This window comes from Hemitrygon akajei, unplaced genomic scaffold, assembly GCF_048418815.1.
Source record: "Hemitrygon akajei unplaced genomic scaffold, sHemAka1.3 Scf000059, whole genome shotgun sequence".
Classification (NCBI taxonomy): Eukaryota; Metazoa; Chordata; class Chondrichthyes; order Myliobatiformes; family Dasyatidae; genus Hemitrygon; species Hemitrygon akajei.
In genome coordinates this window covers 3,980,388-4,000,741 of record NW_027331945.1, presented here as the reverse complement: position 1 = coordinate 4,000,741, position 20,354 = coordinate 3,980,388, and the positions used below count along the sequence as shown (strand labels likewise).

Genomic DNA, 20,354 nt, shown 5'->3' with positions numbered 1-20,354 from the left:
TTCTCCCCAGTGTGAACCCAGTAGTGTGTCACAAGGTTAGATTACTGAGTGAATCCCTTCCCACATTTACAGCAGCTGAACGTCCTCTCCACAGTGTGAACTCAATGATGCACATTTGGTGGAGATGTCTGACAGAAACTCTTCCCAATGTCTGAGCAGGTGATCAGCCGTTACCCAGTGTGATCTCGCTGGTGTCTCTGTAGATGAGATGATCGGCGGAATCCCATCCCACATTTACAGCAGGTGAATGGTCTCTCCCCAGTGTGAACTCGCTGGTGTGCCAATAGGGAAGATGACCTAGTGAATCCCTTCCCACAGTTCGAGCAGGTGAACTGCCTCTCCCCAGTGTGAACTGACTGATGTCTCAGTCGGTGAGAAGAGCAAGTGAATCCTTTCCCACAGTCTGAGCAGGTGAATGGCCTCTCCCCAGTGTGAATTGACTGGTGTATCTTCAGTTGGGCTGAGCAAGTAAATCCCTTCCCACAGTCTGAGCAGGTGAATGGCCTCTCCGCAGTGTGAATTCGTTGGTGAGCTATTAGGTTTGATGACTGACTGAATCCCTTCCCACTGTCTGAGCAGGTGAACGGCCTCTCCCCAGTGTGAACTGACTGGTGTCTCAGTAGGTGACATGCCAGAGAGAATCCCTTCCCACAGTGTGGGCAGCTGAATGGCCTCTCTCCAGTGTGAACTCGCTGGTGATTCTGTAGGTTGGATGATCGAGAGAATCCCTTCCCACAGACTGAGCAGGTGAAAGGCTTCTCCCCTGTGTGAACTCGCTGGTGTCTCTGTAGGTAGGATGACTGACTGAATGTCGTCCCACAGATTGAGCAGGTGAACGGCCTCTCCCCAGTGTGAACTGACTGGTGTATCTGTAGGTCGGATGATTGAATGAATCCCTTCCCACATTCTGAGCAGGTGAAAGGCTTCTCCCCAGTGTGAACTCGCTGGTGTCTCTTTAGGTGGGATGACTGAGTGAAAGTCTTCCCACAGTCGGAGCAGGTGAACGGCTTCTCCCCAGTGTGAACTCGCTGATGTAGCTTCAGTTGAGATGAAGAAGTGAATCCCTTCCCACAGTCCAAGCAGGTGAACAGCCGCTCCCTGGTGTGAACTCGCTGGTGAGCCATTGGGTCAGATGACTGAGTGAATCCTTCCCCACAAATTCAGATGAACAGCCTCTGCCCAGTGTGAACTGACTGGTGTGTCCACAGGTGGGATGACCGACTGAATCCCTTCTCACCCACAGAACAGGTGAATGGCCTTGTCCCAGTGTGAACTCACTGATGTACCTTCAGTTGTGATGACCAAGTGAATCCCTCCACACTGTCCGAGCAGGTGAACGGCCTCTCCCCAGTGTAAAATGACGGGCTTGCCAGTCGGTCAGATGATCGAGAGAAACCCTCTCCACAGTCTGAGTAGGAAGGATGGTCGATTGAACCCCTTGCTCCACTTCTTAAATATCTGGACAGAGACAGCAAAACTGGTGTGTTGTGTTTGAATTCCCATAGACAAATTCTTTGTTGTATATAACCTGTAAAAAGATTTACAAAATCCATCAATGGGTGTGGATCAAAATTTCAGACGAGATCACTCAAATTGTCAAGGTGTAATCTGGCATCACACTGTTACAGTGAGGTTCTAACTGAGCACAGATCTGGTATCAGGAATGACCATCAAGTTCTCTGATGCTCTTCCAGTCTCTATAAGAATGGGGCATTTCTGCCGTCTCCAATCTGTGACCTGGCTCAGTTTGACTCTCTCCATTGGTATTATTCCCTGTTCCCACTGAGCTGCATGGGTGCCTGACCCCACAGTAACTGAAACACTCCCACACAAATAGTCTTTCTTGACATGCAGATGGAATTCCTTTTATGTACTGTTAATTTAAAGTGCCACAGTTTTAATGCCATGTAAATATCTCCTACTCAGCTGTACTGTATTGTTGGTCTGCACAGAATTCGAGTGAATGTTAGTATTATTTAAGGTACTTGTCACAGTCATGGAAAAGTACAACACAGACACAGGCCCTTTGGCCCATCTAGCTTATGTTGAACCATTCAAACTGTCTACTCCCGTACCCCTACTATCCAGGTACCTATACGAACCTCTTAAATGTTGAAATCGAGCTCGCATGCACCACATGTGCTGGCTGCTCATTCCACACCCGGATGACCATCTGTGTCAAGATGTTTCCCTTAACGTTTCACCTTTCACACTTGACCCATGGTCGCTGGTTGTAGTCTCACCCCATCTGAATGGAAAAAGCAAACTTGCATTTACCCTATCTATGCCCCTCTATCACAATCAAATCTCCACTCAATCTTCTACATTCCAAGAAATAAAGTCCTGACCTGTTCAGTCTCTCCTTACAACCCAAGTCCTCCAGACCTGGCACCATCCTTCTGAATTTTCTCTGAACTGTTTCAACCTCTTTTACATCTTTCATGTAGGTAGGTGACCAAAACTGCACACAATACTCCAAATCAGGCCTCACCAATGTCTTGTACAAAGTCAACATAACATCCATCTCCTGTACTCAGTACTTCGGTTTATGAAGGCCAATGTGACAAAATCTTTCTTCCCGTCCCTATCAAACTGTGACACCGCTTTCACTGAAATATAGACCTGTATTCCCAGATCCCTTTCGTCTACAACACTCCTCAGTGCCCGACCAGTCACTGTGTAAGACCTACCCTGGTAGGTCCTACCAAAGTGCAACAGCTCACACTTGTCTGCATTAAATTCCATTTCCCATTTCTCAAACCATTTTTCCAGCTGGTCCAGATCGCACTGTAAGCCATGATAGTCTTCCTCGCTGTCCACTACACCCCAATCTTGGTGTCATCCACAAATTTACTGATCCAGTTAACCACACTATCATCCAGATTACTGATATAGATGACAAACAACAGATCCAGCACTGATCCCTATGACACACCACAAGTCACAGGCCTCCGATCAGAGAGGCAACCATCTGCTACCACACTCTGGCTTCTCCCAAAGCCAGTGTCTCGTCCAGTTTACTATCTCATCTTGAATGCTGAATGACCGAACCTTCTTGACCAACCTCCCATATGAGACATTGTCAAGTGCCTTGCCGAAGTCCAAGTAGACAACATCCACGGCCTTGCCTTCATCCAGTTTCCTGATAAATTCCTCCAGAGACTCTATAAGGTTGGTTAGACATGACCTACCATGCACAAAGCCATGCTGCCTTTCCTTAATCAGTCCACATCTATCCAAATACTTATACAAATACTTATATTTTGTCTCCTCATATGGATTACCATTCTGATCTTCAGCAGTATTCATTTTTCTCCCTTGCAATCTTTTTGTTCTTAACATATCTGCAGAATCCCTGAAGATTCTCCTTCATCTTGTCTGCTGGGGCAACCTCATGCCTTCTTTTATTTCTTTCAGAAGTGTTCACTTGAATTTCCTGTACTTCACAAGTACCCCATTTGTTCCTATTTGACTGTACCTGGTATGCACCTCCTTATTATTGACCTCGGAGAGGAAAGCCAAAGGGGTGATAGAAGATTGATGAGTTTGGGGAACAAAACAAGAACGTGTCGGTTATCCCAGTGGTAAGGCTTGCTAGTGCTGCACGGTGGGTGGGGTCTGTGAAACTAAGTTGCCGGGAGAATGGGAACCTGAATAACAGAACAGATTGTGGAGGGGTTGTGGAGACAGATGTTGTTCAGCCCTCAGACAAAGTCAGGAATGAAAAAGTTCAGCGTGGTGCAGTGAATATGCTGAGCCCTGTATATTTCAATACAAGGAGCTGCGTAGGAAAGGCGAATGTGTTCAGGGAATGGATCAACACCTGGAATTAAGACACTAGGATCTGGGAACTGTGGATTGAGACAGGCTGCTTTAGGGCAAAGGTGTGTTTGGTCAGTGGGAGGCCTTTAAAGTGAAATTTTGAAAGTACAAAGCGGGTATATGCTTGTCAGAATAAAAGGTGAAGATAGAAACTGTAGGGAACCTTGGTTTGCAAGAGATATTGAGACCCTGGTGAAGCACAAAATGGAGTTGCTAACAGGGATAGGCAGGCAGGTTCTTATGGAGTATAAGAAATTCAAGAGAACACATAAGAAATAAATCAAGATGGCCAAAAAAAAGCATGCGCTTGCCCTCGCAGAAAAGATGAAGGATAATCCTCAGGGATTCTAGAGATAGATTAAGAGCAAAAGGATTGCAAGGCACAAAGTTGGTCCTCTGGAAGACCGGAATGGCAATCCACGTGTGGAACAAAGCAGATGGGGGAGATGTTAAATATCTTTTCACCTCTATTTACTCAGGAGATGGACAAAGGGTCTAAGGGAATGTGAAAAAGCGGCATTAAAGTCGTGGACCCTGTACCAATTAAAGAAGAAAAGTTATTTCGCTGTTCAACATAGAACATAGATATCTACAGCATGTTCCAGGCCATTCAGCCCACAGTGTTGTGCCAACCACGTAACGTACTCTACCAACTGCGTAGAATTTCTCTAGTGCATAGCCCTCTATTTCTCTAAGCTCCATGTTCCTAACTAAGAGGCTGTTAAAAAAAAAAACCTATTTTATCCGCCTTTACCACCGTTGCCAGCAGTGCATTCCATGAATCCACCACTCTCGGTGTGAAAAACTTACCCCTGATATCCCCTCGGTACCTATTTCCAAGCACCTTAAAACTATGCCCCCTTGTGTAACCATTTCAGCCCTGGGGAAAAAAAAACTTCTGGCTGTCCACACGATCAATGCTCCTCATCATCTTATCCACCTAAAAAAGGCTCCAAACATAAACAAGGAAATTATACATTGCTTTGAGGATTTGTTAGAAGTATAGAAGTTAGTGTTTTCATTTACACAGAGAGTGGTGAGTGTGTGGAATTGACTGCCAGCGGCGGTGGTGGAGGCGGAAACGAAAGGGTCCTTTAAGAGAGTCCTGGATGGATAAATTCGAAAATTAGAGGGCTACGGGCAAGCCTAGGTAATTCTAAGGTAAGGATATGTTTGGCACAGCTTTGTGGGCCAAAAGGCATGTATCGTGCTGTAGGTTTTCTATGTTTCAGTGTAGACAAAATATAAGGGTATAGAACGGGTAAATTCAAGCAGGCTTTTCAAATGATGTTAAGTGTGACAACAACCAGAGCTTATGGGTAAGTGGGGAGGTGAAAATTTATGGAGAACATCTGGAAAATCTCTTCAATGAATTGGCTATGAGAGTGCAGAGTGAAATGCCAGCACAAGTGGTGCACGCTAGCTCGGATTCACCATTTCAAAGAAGTTTGGATGGGAGCCTGGATGGTAGGGGTATGGAGGGCGATGGTCCCGGTGCAGGTAGTTGCATTAGACAGCTTAAATGTTTTTTCGGCATTGACTGGAATGGCCAAATAGCCTGTTTCCAAACTGAACTTCTCCATGTTTCTATGACAGAGAAGTTGGCCGAACTTGTTTGGAAGGGAAAAGGTAGGAGTGACAACGGAGCAGCAATGGCTGGAGTTTCTGGGAGCAATTCGGGAGCTGAGTGATCGATACATCCCAAAGAAGTGAAAGTACTGGAAAGGCAGGAGGACACAACCGTGGCTGAAATGAGAAGCCAAAGCCAACATAAAAGCCGAAGAGAGGGCAAACAAAAGGGCAAAAGCTATTGGGAAGCTTTGAGAAACCAATAGAAGACCGAAAAACAAGTCAAATGAGTTGAGGACATAGAATGATGGTTAATGAGTCAGTCATTAGCGAGTCTTGGCAGCACCCAACAGTCTGAGCATTTAGAAGAACAAAATATCCAGGGCCTCAATATCTATTAAAAACCCAGGTTCCCTGCACCAGTTACCTTTCAACCTTTATTTTGGCAGTCACATACAAACTCAACACCCTCAAAATTTCACTTTTGAATGCCTCCCACTTAGCAAGTACTCCTTTGCCAGAAAACAAACTGTCCCAAACCACCCTTTTCAAATCTTTTTATTAATTTTGAAGAAAAACATAAGTAAAATATAAGTACAAAACATTTGAGAATACACTGTTAATAGATTAATTAACAATCAGATATGTATTAATCAATATATAAAGTCTCCCAAACTCATAGTATTAATGTAAAGGAATTAAGAAAAAAAAAGGAGAAAAAGAAACCCACCCCCCAAAAAAACTAAAAGAATTAAAAAAAAAAACAACTAATAAAAAAAAAATTAACCAACATGGGCAATTGCATATTGTTAAATACATACAGTAGTGCCGATGACTCCGAACCTCCATCCACACAATTCAGGATAGTAACAATAAGGTTCAGGATCAGACCATTTAATTCATATGAAAATGTTGAATAAATGGTCTCCAAGTTTCCTCAAATTTAACTGAAGAATCAAAAACCACACTTCTATTTTTTTCTAAACTCAAACAGGAAATAGTTTGAGAAAACCACTGAAATACAGTTGGAGGGTTAATTTCTTTCCAATTCAGTAAAATAGATCTTCTAGCCATTAGTGTAACAAATGCAATCATTCGTTGGGATGAAGCGGATAAACGCTTATTATCTATCATTGGTAGACCAAAAATTGCGGTAAAAGGATGTGGTTGAAGATTAATATTTAAAACTCTTGAAATAATATTAAAAATATCTTTCCAATAGTTTTGTAAACAAGGACAAGACCAAAACATATGGGTCAATGAAGCAACATCAGAATGACATCTATCACAGGTTGGGTTTACATAAGAATAAAATCGAGCAAGTTTATCTTTAGACATGTGAGCTCTATGTACAACCTTAAATTGTATTAGAGCATGTTTAGCACAGATAGAGGATGAGTTTACCAATGATAAAAAATTTTCCCATTGCTCAGTAGATATAGGGCAATGCAATTCTTCCTGCCATTCCTTCTTAATTTTTTCTGATATATCTGGCTGTACATTCATAATCATATTCTAAATGATAGCTACTAAACCCTTTTGACAAGGATTGAGAGTCAAAATTCTTTCTGTAATGTCCAATGGACATTCTTTCGAAAAAGACTTTAGTTCATTATATAGAAAATTTCTAACTTGTAAATATCCAAAAAAATGTGTTTTAGATAAATTATATTTATTAGATAACTGTTCAAAGGACATAATGTTATCATCCAAAAACAGATCACGAAAACATGTTATACCTTTTGTTTTCCATAAAAGAAAAGCTTGATCTATAGATGATGGTCAGAAGAAGTAGTTAGATAGTATAGGACTTAACAGCATAAACTTATTCAAACCAAAAAATTTACGAAATTGAAACCAGATTCGTAATGTATACTTGACTATGGGATTAGTTATCTGTTTATTCATTTTAAGTAACGAAAATGGAAGTGAAGATCCTAAGATTGAGATCAATGAAAAATCTTGCACAGATTTACATTCCAAATTTACCCATTGTGGGCCAGCAACTATAGTCGATTCTTGTGGCCAAAATATCAAATACCGTATATTAACTTCCCAATAGTAAAATCTTAAATTTGGTAGAGCCAAGCCGCCCTCCTTCATAGGTTTCTATAAATATTTTTTACCTAGCCTAGGATTTTTGTTCTGCCACAAATACAAAGATATTTTAGAGTCAACCATATCAAAAAAAGATTTAGGAATAAAAATTGGTAATGCTTGAAATAGATATAGAAATTTAGGTAGTATCATCATCTTACTGGCATTAACTCTGCCTACCAAAGACAAAGATAGTGGGGACCACCTATTAGCAAGTTGCTTAATTTGATCTATTAAAGGTAAAAAATTAGTTTTAAATAAATCTTTATGTTTTTTAGTAATTTTAATACCTAAATAAGTAAAATAATCTGTAACAATTCTATATGGTACATGATTATAAATTGAAATATGCATATTTAATGGAAAAGGATCACTCTTATTAAAATTCAATTTATATCCAGAAAAATTACTAAATTGAGCAAGCAAAGAAGAAATAGCAGGAATAGATCTTTCAGGGTCAGATATATATAATAACAAATCATCCGCATATAATGATACCTTATACATCGTCTCCCCACGGGTAATACCTAAAATATTGGGTGATTCACGAATGGCTATAGCCAAGGATTCTAAAGCAATGTCAAATAATAAAGGGCTTAAAGGACAACCTTGCCTTGTACCCCGAAATAACTGAAAAAAGGGGATCTTTGATTATTGGTAAAGACCGAAGCTAAAGGTTTATGATATATTAATTTAATCCATGATATAAATTTTGAACTAAAATTAAAATGTTGCAATGTATTAAATAAATATGACCATTCGACTCTATCAAATGCTTTTTCGGCATCTAAAGAAATGACACATTCTGGGATTTTAGATGAAGAGGTATAAACAATATTAATTAATTTTCTAATGTTAAAAGATGAATAGCGATTTTTAATAAATCCAGTCTGATCCTCAGAAATAATCCGAGGCAATACATTTTCTAATCTAATAGCCAAAATTTTACTAAAAATCTTAAAATCGGTATTCAGCAAAGATATAGGCCGATAGGATGCACATTCAGTAGGGTCTTTATCTTTTTTAAGAATTAAAGAAATAGAAGCTTCATAAAAAGATTGTGGTAGTTTACCTATACTTAATGCATCTTTAAAAATTTTACAAAGCCAAGGAGAAAGTATGGAAGAAAAGGATTTAAAAAATTCTGCAGAAAAACCATCTGGACCCGAAGCTTTACCCGAGTTCATTGAAAAAATAGCCTTTTCTATTTCAGACTCCGTAATAGGTGTATCCAAAAAAACACTATCCTCGACAGTTACTTTTGGAATATTCAATTTCCTTAAGAATTCATTCATTTTAGAAGAGTCCTTAGTACATTCTGAATGATATAAGGAATTATAAAAATCTTGAAAGGCTTTATTTATCTCTTTATGATCAATTGTCAAAGTACCATTTTGTTTGCGAATCCTAGTAATCTGTCGCTTATCCGAAGCAATTTTCAATTGGTTAGCTAGTAGTTTACCAGACTTATCTCCATATGTATAGAATTGAGCTTTCGATTTAATTAACTGACTTTCAATCGAGGAGGTTAATAATAAACTATGCTCCATTTGAAGTTCCACTCTTTCTTTATAAAGTTCTTTACTAGGGGTCAATGCGTAGATCTTATCAATTGCCTTAATTTTATCAACTAATGTTAATATTTTAGAATTAGTTCGTTTCCTAACACCAGCAGAATATGAAATAATCTGTCCACGAATATATGCCTTAAAAGTATCCCACAAAATTCCACTAGAGATCTCTGCTGTAGAATTTATTGAGAAGAATTTGCTGCTTAATAAAGTTGACAAAGTCCGAGTCCTGCAGTAAAACAGGATTAAACCTCCAACCTTTAGTACTAATATATGAATCCGTCACCTTAATAGATAACTTCAAAGGTGCATGATCAGATATAGTAATAGAGTCATATTTACAATCCATAACATCTGTAAGTAAATGCTGATCAATGAAAAAGTAATCAATTCTTGAGTAATTATGATACACATGGGAAAAGTATGAGAACTCTTTGTCATTAGGGTGTAAAAAACGCCAAATTTCACAAATAGCTGAATCAATCATAAAAGAATTAATAAGAGAAGCCGATTTATTCGGAAAAGTTTGAGTGGGCTTGGATCTATCCATCAAAGGGTTTAGACAACAATTAAAATCCCCGCCCATTATCAATCTATATTGATTCAGATTGGGAAAGGATGTAAATAAGCATTTAAAAAATTCAGGACAGTCAGTATTTGGAGCATAACCATTAACTAAAACAACTTTTTGATTAAAATGTAAACCAGTAATAAGCAAAAATCTACCTTGCGGATCTTAAATTGTTTCATGATGTATAAAAGCAGTTGATGAGTCTATAAAAATAGAAACACCTCTCACTTTGGCTTGCGAATTTGAGTGATACTGTTGGTCCTTCCAAAACCTAAACAACCGCTGACTATCCACCTTCCTTACATGAGTCTCTTGTACAAAAATAACATTAGCATTCATTCTATGGAATACATTGAATATTTTTTTCCGTTTGATCGGATGATTTAAACCATTAGTATTCCAAGAAACAAAGTTAATAGTCTTATCCATATTGACAATATATATTACAGTTAACACATAAGTTTGAAAGAAAAGTGAACTCATGAACCCGGAAGAAGGAAGTAAGTTCAAGGGGAAACCAGAAGGCACAGCACTGCAGCCATTTTTGTAGTTTCATATAAGCCCATGAAATAAAACTAAGCAAAAAGCAAGCGAAAAAAAGAGAAAAAAGAAAAATCCCCCTCCCACCACCCTCAAAACCCCAAGAAAAAAGCCAAAAAGAGGCAAGCGAGCAATCTAATACTAAAATTACCCCCTTGTCTCAAGACGGCAACTCGAACGTAACAAAGTTAAAAAAAATACAAATAACCCACGTTATAAAAAAGGGTTGATATAACAAAAGTTAAAATATAAAATTAATGTTATAAATGTATATAAACAAAAGGGTTAAAAAAAGAATTAAAACAATAAATGAAAGTTTAAAACTTTCAAACACATCAAAACAGTTATGACGCTCCAAACACTGGAGTCTGTCGGGAAGGAGAAACGCCATTTTATTTTTTTTCCCAATCTTAATATTCAAATGTTAAAAGTGTAAAAGAGAGCGTATATCGATTTAAAAAAAGAAAAGCAAAAAGGAAGAAAAAACCCTAATAAGTTATTTTCAACGCTAATAGATTAATAATATGAAAAAAATATAAAGTCAGAATAAACCCAGCGAAAAAATAACTTTAACCGTATGTAAGAAATACATGTAAACCGTATCAAAAAAAAAACAAACAAACGTCAATCTATAACAGATCCAAATCTATCGGCTAAATTACATTGGTCAGCCTGATAGAATGTCATTGTTCCAGGAAACCTTGAGCATCCGCTGGCGATTTAAACAGCCGGAAAGTTCCATCCTGAAGAGTGACTCTCAAGTGTGCTGGAAATAACAGCGCTTGCTTGTAGCCTTTCTGGTGAAAATTCGACATAACCGATCTAAAAGCCAGCCTAGCCCGTAAAACCTCCGGGCTATAATCCTCCAATATACGAAAATTGAAATTTTGATGGGTTATCATGCCTTTTTTACGAGCTGCCCGAATCAAACGTTCTTTGATATGGGGATAATGGATCCGGAGAATTACGTGTCGTGGTTTCAAGCTTGAATCCGCCTGAAATCTGGAAACCCGATGTGCCCGATCGATTACCGGGGGAATATCCAGTACCTCTGAGCCCAGGACATCCACTAGGAATTTAGAGAAGAAAACGGTAAGATCACCGCTTTCAAATTTTTCCGGGATCCCAATTAACCGAAGATTTTGTCTTCGAGAGCGATTTTCCAAATCAGTAATTTTAACTTTATAACGATCCATCTGTTGAGAAGTCGAAGTTTGCTCTTCTTGTATTTTTTTGATTATACGATCTTTCTTGCGAGCGGCTTCTTCAAGAGCCAAAATACTTGCTTGTTGTTTTTGTGATTCCAGTGAAAGTGTCTGGAGCTTTTCTTCAACTAGTTTCAAACGCTCATCAAACCGAAAAAACTTTACGGTTATTTTTCTCTCCAGTTCTTCAAATTTGTCTTCTATAAGCTTCACAATTGTTTCTAAAGTTATCGGTTCTTTCGTCTGTTTCGATTCTTTTGCTCTAGACATTTCAGCAAGTTGAGAATAATTCAAATAGTTAAAAAGAAAAATTCTGTATGTTTAGACCCCTTTAGAATAAGTATAAAAAGATCCCTTAAGGGGTGTTTGTAGGTTCAAAAGACGTAAAAGGTTTGGAGCAAAGCCTAGAAGCGGTTTACTCCATGAGCGCCATCTTGAGACTCCCACGTTCGCTTCTTAAATCTGGTCGGGGAGTCGTACTGGCTTTCACGGTAAGCAGACAATATGGTCATCCTTATCCTGCTGTGCAGATGGTAATGGAACAACAGCAGCTGGATTAATAGCCGGAGATCGCCTGTAAAGTACAATGTTGGTGTCTGGCACCAGCGGAGCGGTGGGAGTAACTGTATTAGTAATAGTTCTTAGGTCCTGAACACAACACCACACATTTCTCCGGGCCGCTTTTGGGATAGGTAAAAGAGGGGTGTTACACGGACTTTACACAGCCAGAACCCCTTGCTGCAATAATGACTCAATTACCGGAGCGATACCTTCTTCGGTTTCAGAAGCTAATCGATACTGTTTAATGCAGGGCAGTAGCACTTTCTTTTTTTAGAGTAACATCATACTCCGGAGCTGTTTGGGCCTTTCCAACATGATTGTTATGTTGGTCTCATAGGTTCCCTGGTTCCTGCGGTCAGGATCCAGGGAGAAGTAGATTGTCTTCTGCTGGTGGCTGTTGCTTTTCAAAGTTTGTTTATCAGCTCTCGGACTTTAACATAATCCTCTCCTCCTTTCCGATTAGAATTCTGTTTGCGCTTCTTTTTGCAGTGCTGGCAGGATTATAATAGAAACCGTCTTTATTTATTTCACTAACCGTTCTGTCATCGTCCCGATGTCTTTGGATTTTGCCGGCGGTTTTACAGCCACTGTCAAATGAAGCTTTAAGGAGCCCTCCAGACGGAAACTTTCTTCCTGATCTTCCGCTAAGTCTACCAAGAGCCCTAATCCCTCGGGACCAAGTTACACATACGGTGTTGCATTCAGTATTTCCTTACCGTTCACATAAGGGTGAACGGCTTGTCCGCTGGTAAAGTGTAATAGACCGTGAAATGCAGCTGCTTCCTTTCTCGGCTGCTACTAATCAGGTACACACACACTGACTTCCAATATAACTCGGAGTCCTGCCATGTGCAGAAGTTCGCTGATGACACGGCCATAGTGGGGTGTGTCAGGAATGGACAGGAGGAGGAGTATAGGAAACTGATACAGGACTTTGTGATATGGTGCAACTCAAACTACCTGCGTCTCAATGTCACCAAGACCAAGGAGATGGTGGTGGACTTTAGGAGACCTAGGACTCACATGGAGCCAGTGATCATTAATGGAGAGTGTGTGGAGCAGGTTAAGACCTACAAGTATCTGGGAGTACAGTTGGACGAGAAGCTAGACTGGACTGCCAACACAGATGCCTTGTGCAGGAAGGCACAGAGTCGACTGTACTTCCTTAGAAGGTTGGCGTCATTCAATGTCTGCAGTGAGATGCTGAAGATGTTCTATAGGTCAGTTGTTGAGAGCGCCCTCTTCTTTGTGGTGGCGTGTTGGGGAGGAAGCATTAAGAAGAAGGACGCCTCACGTCTTAATAAGCTGATAAGGAAGGCGGGCTCTGTCGTGGGCAAAGTACTGGAGAGTTTAACATCGGTAGCTGAGCGAAGGGCGCTGAGTAGGCTACGGTCAATTATGGAAAACCCTGAACATCCTCTACATAGCACCATCCAGAGACAGAGAAGCAGTTTCAGCGACAGGTTACTGTCGATGCAATGCTCCTCAGACAGGATGAAGAGGTCAATACTCCCCAATGCCATTAGGCTTTACAATTCAACTGCCAGGACTTAAGAACTTTTTAAAGCTATTATTAATGCTTTTTGAGCTAGTGATTTAGATGCATATCATATTATTACTGAGTTAAGTATTGTATTGTATGTAATGAGTTTTTGCTACAACAAGTGTACGGGACATTGGAAAAAATGCTGAATTTCCCCATGGGGATGAATAAAGTATCTATCTATCTATCTATCTATCTATCTATTGGAGAATTCGCATGTAGATGTTGGCTCGTCCTATCAATGCGTCATCCAGACTCTGAACTTGCCAAGCATACAGATTGCTATCCAGTTGACAACAATACAACGTGGGTTCTGAAGTTTCCTCTTCTAGCCCATTCACGACTTATAGCATTTGTTGGACCCTAATTGGAGGAAACTCCATGTATATACTTTCAGCCGATCAGTGCAGCATTGCCCCTAATTTACAAAGGGGATGTGGAGCCAGCAGGAGACGCAGGTCGATAATAATGCTTCCGATGCCCAGCTACATACAATTATCAGAAAAGTGCTACCGTTTATTGAAGTTGTGCCTGACAGTCTGTGCCTTTTCGCTACTCTGAGAGTTATTTTGATTCCAGACGAAGTCAGCCTGCGGTCTGGCGTTTCTCTATCTCTAGGAACGGCCTTGACGTGCTGCTGTCAGAGGAAAGCTCGTGCACTGGAACGATCCCCTCAATCATTCTCTCTCTCTCTCTCTCTCTCTCTCTCTCTCTCTCTCTCTCTCTCTCTCTCTCTCTCTCTCTCTCTCTCTCTCTCTCTCTCTCTCTCTCTCTCTTTCTCTGTCTCAGCTGATCGAGAGTGACAGCCTGGCGGTCCTCTAGACGGGAGGTTTGGAGAAACGACGCGAGAGACCGTAACATCCGAAAGCGAGTGTCTGGTTCCGCTCACGTTTTGTAGTGGTTGAGGGGTTGGGGATGTGGGTGGGAGAGCCTGTCTGAGATAGACAAGTGCTCGGTTATGGTCTGTAGTTTTCGATTGACTGCAGATCGAGTTATATTTATTAGACTGAAAGTGCAGGCGATTGGAGCGAACGATTTCTTTCGATTTCCATTGGGACTGCGGAGGGTGGGAGTGAATAGGAAGGGGTTGGGGCCATAGGGAATCTGAACCGTTGGAGTGAATGGGAAAGGTTTGGTGTCCCATGTGAGTGCAGATGGTGAGAGTGAATGGGAAGGAGTGGATTCGAATTGCGTATCTAGACAGTGGGAGTAAATAGGATGGTGTGGTGCCGCTGTGTATGCGGCCGCTGAGAGTTAATGAGAGTGCGGATAGGGAGAGTGCTTGGAAGGGGTGTGGTGCCGCTGTGTATGCGGCCGGTGAGAGTTAATGAGAGTGCGGATAGGGAGAGTGCGTGGAAGGGGTGTGGTGCCGCTGTGAATGCGGATGGTGGGAATGGATGGTAAAGGGGGGCGCGGGGTTCGCTGCGAAGAAGTCAAGTGCAAGTGAAAGCAAATGGATGGCGTCCCGTTCGGATTGCGGTCTGAGAGGCTGGGAATGTATGTGACCCCGTTCTATCAAAACAATTATCTTTGATTCCATCCATTGATAATACTCGACGCTCAAATTCAAATGAGATTGTTAACCGCTATGATTCTGCGATCCAGCTGTGCACCTGTGCACGTTTCTGTGTCCCTATCACTTCCTCCTCATTTCCGTGATCTGACTTGATTTCTCTGTTACACCGCCCCCCCCCCCCCGCCCCCGTGTCCCAGACCTGACGGAGATGGGAAATATTCTGGCCTTTCCGGAGCTCCCTTCCTCTCCAATGTCCTCTCTTACATGGCCAATCCTCCTTACCACTCTCTCTCATCCATATATCTGCCTCCTGGAAGCCACCTTCTCCTCCCCTGCTTACTGAACGCTCCGCTCTATACTTAGCGCCTCTCCTTTTGTCAAGTGTCTGAGGATACCAAACTATTGTTTTTCAGCTTTAGAAAGAGCAAAGGGGTGACGATTGTGGATATGACGATTGAGAGGCAACATGGCGAAGTAAGAAATGGCGGATGAATTTAATAAGTACGTATTCTGAGATTCTTAACTGTGGAAGACACCATCAGAGCGCGAGATATTAAAGAATGTCAGAGGGCAGAATTGAATTAATTGCTATTAATAATAGTTCAGTGGTTCATTTTAGAATGTACTTCGGAAGCTGAAATGACTGAAGGGAGCAGATGGACTACACACCAGGGCTCTGAAAGAAATAGCTGTAGAGATTATGGAAGTGTAAAATTCCAAATTAAGATGTGCGTTTCTGAAAGAGGTCTGGGTTAAAGTCAAAGGACAAATGTGATTTAATTATGTCTGTAAACAAATGTGATTTAATTATGAATGCAGAAGCCCTGACAAGATTAACTGTTTGTGGAATCATTGAAGTCCTGAGATATGGACTATTGTTTTACAGAAACGTGTAAAAAAAACCTCCAAATATGGAATGGGAAAACTCTGTGTACCTCCCGAGTCAGGGAGGGGGGGGGGGGGTGGTAAGGAAGAAGGATAAAACCTGCTGCCCTGTAAGGCTCAGGGTCCCCTTCTCTGAGGGGGGCCCAGCTCTGCAGAACTGTTAATAAACTTTGTTTCCTTGAATTTGTCTTGAAGCCATTATTCGGGAGCGTGGCTCGTTTCTGACAACTTGGGGTGCTCGTCCGAGATCCACACTCCAGCCGTGAGGGGGGCAAGGAAGGACATCGGAGAAGGGGCACCCTGCCGAGTTCGGCAGTCCCTGATTCCTTGCTCGTCGCCCCGCGCGGCTTGAGCGAGTGATATCCGGCGGACTCAAGGAAACAAAGAGGGGTTGTCGAGGCAGTCGAGACAGTGAGCGATCGAGTAATTTCTGTGCACAGGGCCCAGGTAAGAGATCCTGCAGTGACGTGGTACACGAGAATTGTGGAACTACGGGGTTACCCTGCAGGTGGATCCTGCAGAGACGTAGTACACAAGAATTGTGGAACTACGGTGTTACCCTGCAGGTGAATCCTGCAGAGACGTAGTGCACGAGAATTGTGGAACCACGGGGTAGCCTGCGTGTGGATTCCTGGGCGATCGCGGTAATACAGGTTCCGGAATTGGACAGGAGTGATCGAGCTAGGTGGGTCACATTCAAATTAAATTCCTGCAGTGACGTGGTGCGCAAGAAGTGCGGAACCACGGGGTAGCCTGCGGGTGGATTGGAACCGGGCAAGTCCTCGAGATGGGAAATAAGGGGTCTAAGGGAAAAAAGGGTAAAGGAAATCCAGGCGCCAATGATGAAAAATACCCCGGGGTACCCCCTGATAGTCCGTTGGGACGGATGCTAGAAAATTGGGATTACGGGAGGCGAAAAGGGAAGTCAAAGAGAAAGATGATACAGTACTGTGAATTCTGGTCCCGCCAGCCGATCCAAGGGTCGGCTGTGTGATGGTTAAGTTCGGGTCTAGCGAGGATTGGGTACAGCAAGCCCTTAATCTGTACGTGAATTCAAAACCTAACGTTAAACCCGAAGAAAGTGATTATGCCCTATGCTGGTTACCAACGACAAATAGTTATAAATTGAAAACGATAAATGAAGGGGGACAGAAAAAGAATACATGGGAGGTGCTCGAGCACCTGCCGCCCCCATATGTGCCCCCTACCGCTCCGCAAATCGAAGACCCTGAGACGGAGGTTGGCCAACAGCTGATTCGTGTTGAATTTGTATCAAAGGCATGGCCAGATATAAGAAAAAAAACTGGAAAAACTAGAAGATTGGAATACTAAACCCTTAAGTGAACTACTTAGGGAGGCACAGAAAGTGTTTGTAAGAAGGGACGAAGAGAAACAAAAGAAGACGGCAAGGATAATGGTCCAGACAGTGCGACAAGTAACCGCAGATAGTAGAGAGAGACAGGGACCATGTTTGGATCGAGGTAGTAGCCAGGAGCAAGGAGGAGGGCTAAGGAAGGCTTTAAGATGTTTTCACTGCAACGAAGAGGGACACTTCAGGCGCGAGTGCCCCAGATACCGACGGGAAGTGCGCTCGTATGCCATGATGGAAGATGAAGACTAGGGAGGTCGGGGGTTCCATCCCTTGGGGATGAATTATCGGCAGGAACCCCTGGTAAATGTAAAAGTAGGTCCCCAAGGGTCAGATACAAACTTTATGGTAGAATCGGGTGCCGAAAGATCTAGCGTAATCCAGATAACTCCCAGCGCCCGAACTGGAACAAAGGTAATGGGAGTATCCGGTATTGGAGGCAAAATAATACAAGTACCTGTTACAGAAAACGTGAAAATTGAACATGAGGATAGGGTAACGGGACAGGACCTACTTTTGTTACCCTCTGCGAGATTCAACCTGCTTGGGCGGGATCTGCAAGTCAGGCTAGGCATCGGGACTGTGCCCAGGAATGGGAAGATAATGGTACAGCTGTTTGCCCTCAGGGAAGAAGACGATAGGAAAATAAGCCCGGAGGTATGGTACCAGGAAGGGAACCGGAGGGGTTTGAACGTCCCCCCTTGCAAATCTCACTATTACCTAACAGTTCGCCAGTACGGAGAAAACAGTACCCTATTTCAATGGAAGGAAGAAAAGGGCTGCAGCCGGTGATTGAGGGATTGATCGCTGACGGACTACTGGAGGAATGTATGTCACCATATAATACCCCAATACTCCCGGTGCGAAAGCCAGATGGGACATATCGGATGGTACAAGACCTGCGGGGCCTAAATGCAGTAGTCCAAACCCGATACCCGGTAGTGCCCAACCCTTACACGCTGATGAGTAAGATCTCCCCTGACTATGAATGGTTCAGTGTAATAGATCTAAAAGACGCCTTCTGGAGTTGCCCGCTAGAAGAGAGCAGTCGTGACATGTTTGCGTTCGAATGGGAAAATCCTACGACGGGGCGGAAAAGACAACTCCGGTGGACGGTCCTGCCACAGGAGTTCACCGAATCACCTAACCTATTTGGGCAGGTCTTGGAGCAAGTACTAGCAGAATTCCAATGTGCTCCAGAGAGCCAACTGCTACAGTATGTGGACGATCTATTACTATCCGGGCCAACACAGGAAGGGGTGCAGGAAGACACCATCAGACTACTGAACTTCCTGGGGAAGCAGGGGCTACGGGTCTCAAAGAAAAAGTTACAATTTGTAGAAAAGGAATTAAGGTATCTGGGACACCGGGTCAGTAAAGGACAGCGATGCATTACCCCAGAAAGGATAGCTGGAATAACGGGAATGTCACTACCACGTACCAAGAAGGAGATACGCACCAGTTAATTTGTGATGCACTTGATATCGAATGGAAGTACCATACCCCGTGGCATCCCCAGATTTCGGGAAGAGTAGAACGAATGAACAGCACCCTGAAGGCACAGCTAACCAAGTTGATGTTGGAAACCAAGCTACCATGGACCAAGTGTTTGCCGATCGTTCTCCTGAGAATACGAACTGCACCCCGCAAGGATATAGGAATATCTCCTTATGAGATGCTCTTTGGACTGCCATATTGGAATAAAATAGAGGGGTATCCCACACTACAGGGGGGTGATTTATTTGTAAAGAACAATTTACTGGCCTTGTCCCGTTCCTTTGCAGAACTGCGGAAAAAGGGTCTCTTGGCCCAGACTCCGCTGCTCGACTTTGCTTTACATCAGATCGTGCCTGGAGATTGGGTTCTGGTAAGGACCTGGAAGCCGGAGAAGTTACAGCCACAGTGGGAAGGCCCTTTCCAGGTCCTGCTAACAACAGAGGCGGCTGTACGGACAAAAGAAAAAGGGTGGACACACGCATCCAGGGTAAAAGGACCGGTGAAGCCCGAAAGCCGCAATGAGTGGACCTGTGTTCCCGGTGAAGAACCGTTGGTGGTGAAGCTAAAAAGGCAGCAAAAATGAACTCTATGTGGACTGTAACATTATTGACTGTAATATATTTGATTCTATATGTCGGGGAAATTGAAGGGAAATGTGACAAGTGCAGAACCGTGGTACGAGTGGGGCAGAGGGTGTTCCCAGGATCCTTCGTATCCCACTCGCATGTAAATGACCGATGCTATGATAAAAGCAGAAGAGAGTTGGGAAAATGGTAAGCCGTACTATCAGGTCTATAATAAAGGCGGTTGGTGGCGAACAGTACTCTGGATGGTGGGAGGTGGATTAATGAGTTTGATGCTTTTACCCTGCCTCATTCTCTGTGTACAAACACTAATAAGACGAAGTGTGTCACAACTTCAGGCAATAGCAATACCTCAGCACGGCACTGGCATTGGAGCTGTTGGCAAAACAGCAGAGCCAGATGCGAACAGCAATATACCAGAACAGGCTGGCTGTGGATTACCTATTAGCCTCTGAAGGCGGAGTATGTGGGAAGTTCAATCTTACAAAATGTTGCCTTAAGATAGACGACAGTGGAAAGGCCGTGTTAAAAATATCCGACAAAATTCGGAAACTGGCCCACGTGCCAGTACAAAACTGGAGATCCCTGGGGAACATGAGTTGGCTAGACGGGCTCCTGGGAGGTAGTTGGTGGCGCACCGCTCTCCTAGTAGCAGGCGGGGGTCTAATGATTCTCTTACTTTTGCCGTGTTTGATTCCTTGTATACGAACACTGATCAGGCGCAGTATATTCCAGCTCCAGGCAGTAGCGGTATCCCAACAAGGGACAAACGAGCTAAAACTTACGCTATTAAAGAAGAAAGTTAACCCTCCACGGGGGGCGGAGGAAGGGTGGTGGGCCCCCTGGGAGTGAGAGAAATGCTAGCTGAAACGCACATCTTAAAAAGAAAAAGGGTGGAATTGTAAGATTCAAAATTAAGATGTGCGTTTCTGAAAGAGGTCTGGGTTAAAGTCAAAGGACAAATGTGATTTAATTATGTCTGGGGACAAATGTGATTTAATTATGTCTGGGTTAAAGTCTGTAA

General features: G+C 42.7%; 2 protein-coding genes across 2 annotated transcripts in view; both read right to left on the bottom strand.

The window, feature by feature from the left end:
* Window positions 1-170: 170 nt before the first annotated feature.
* LOC140721659 (uncharacterized) lies at window positions 171-1,266 on the bottom strand. Its single transcript, XM_073036460.1, has one exon. The coding sequence runs from the start codon at window positions 1,122-1,124 to the stop codon at window positions 171-173; it is 954 nt and encodes a 317-aa protein (XP_072892561.1). The 5' UTR covers window positions 1,125-1,266.
* A 30-nt stretch (window positions 1,267-1,296) lies between these two features.
* The window catches only part of LOC140721680 (uncharacterized), a 268,559-nt gene continuing 249,501 nt past the window's right edge, over window positions 1,297-20,354 (bottom strand). Inside the window, exon 3 of the transcript XR_012097436.1 lies at window positions 1,297-1,528. The gene's annotated coding sequence lies outside the window, so the exon portion shown is untranslated. The remainder of the gene's footprint in view (window positions 1,529-20,354) is intronic.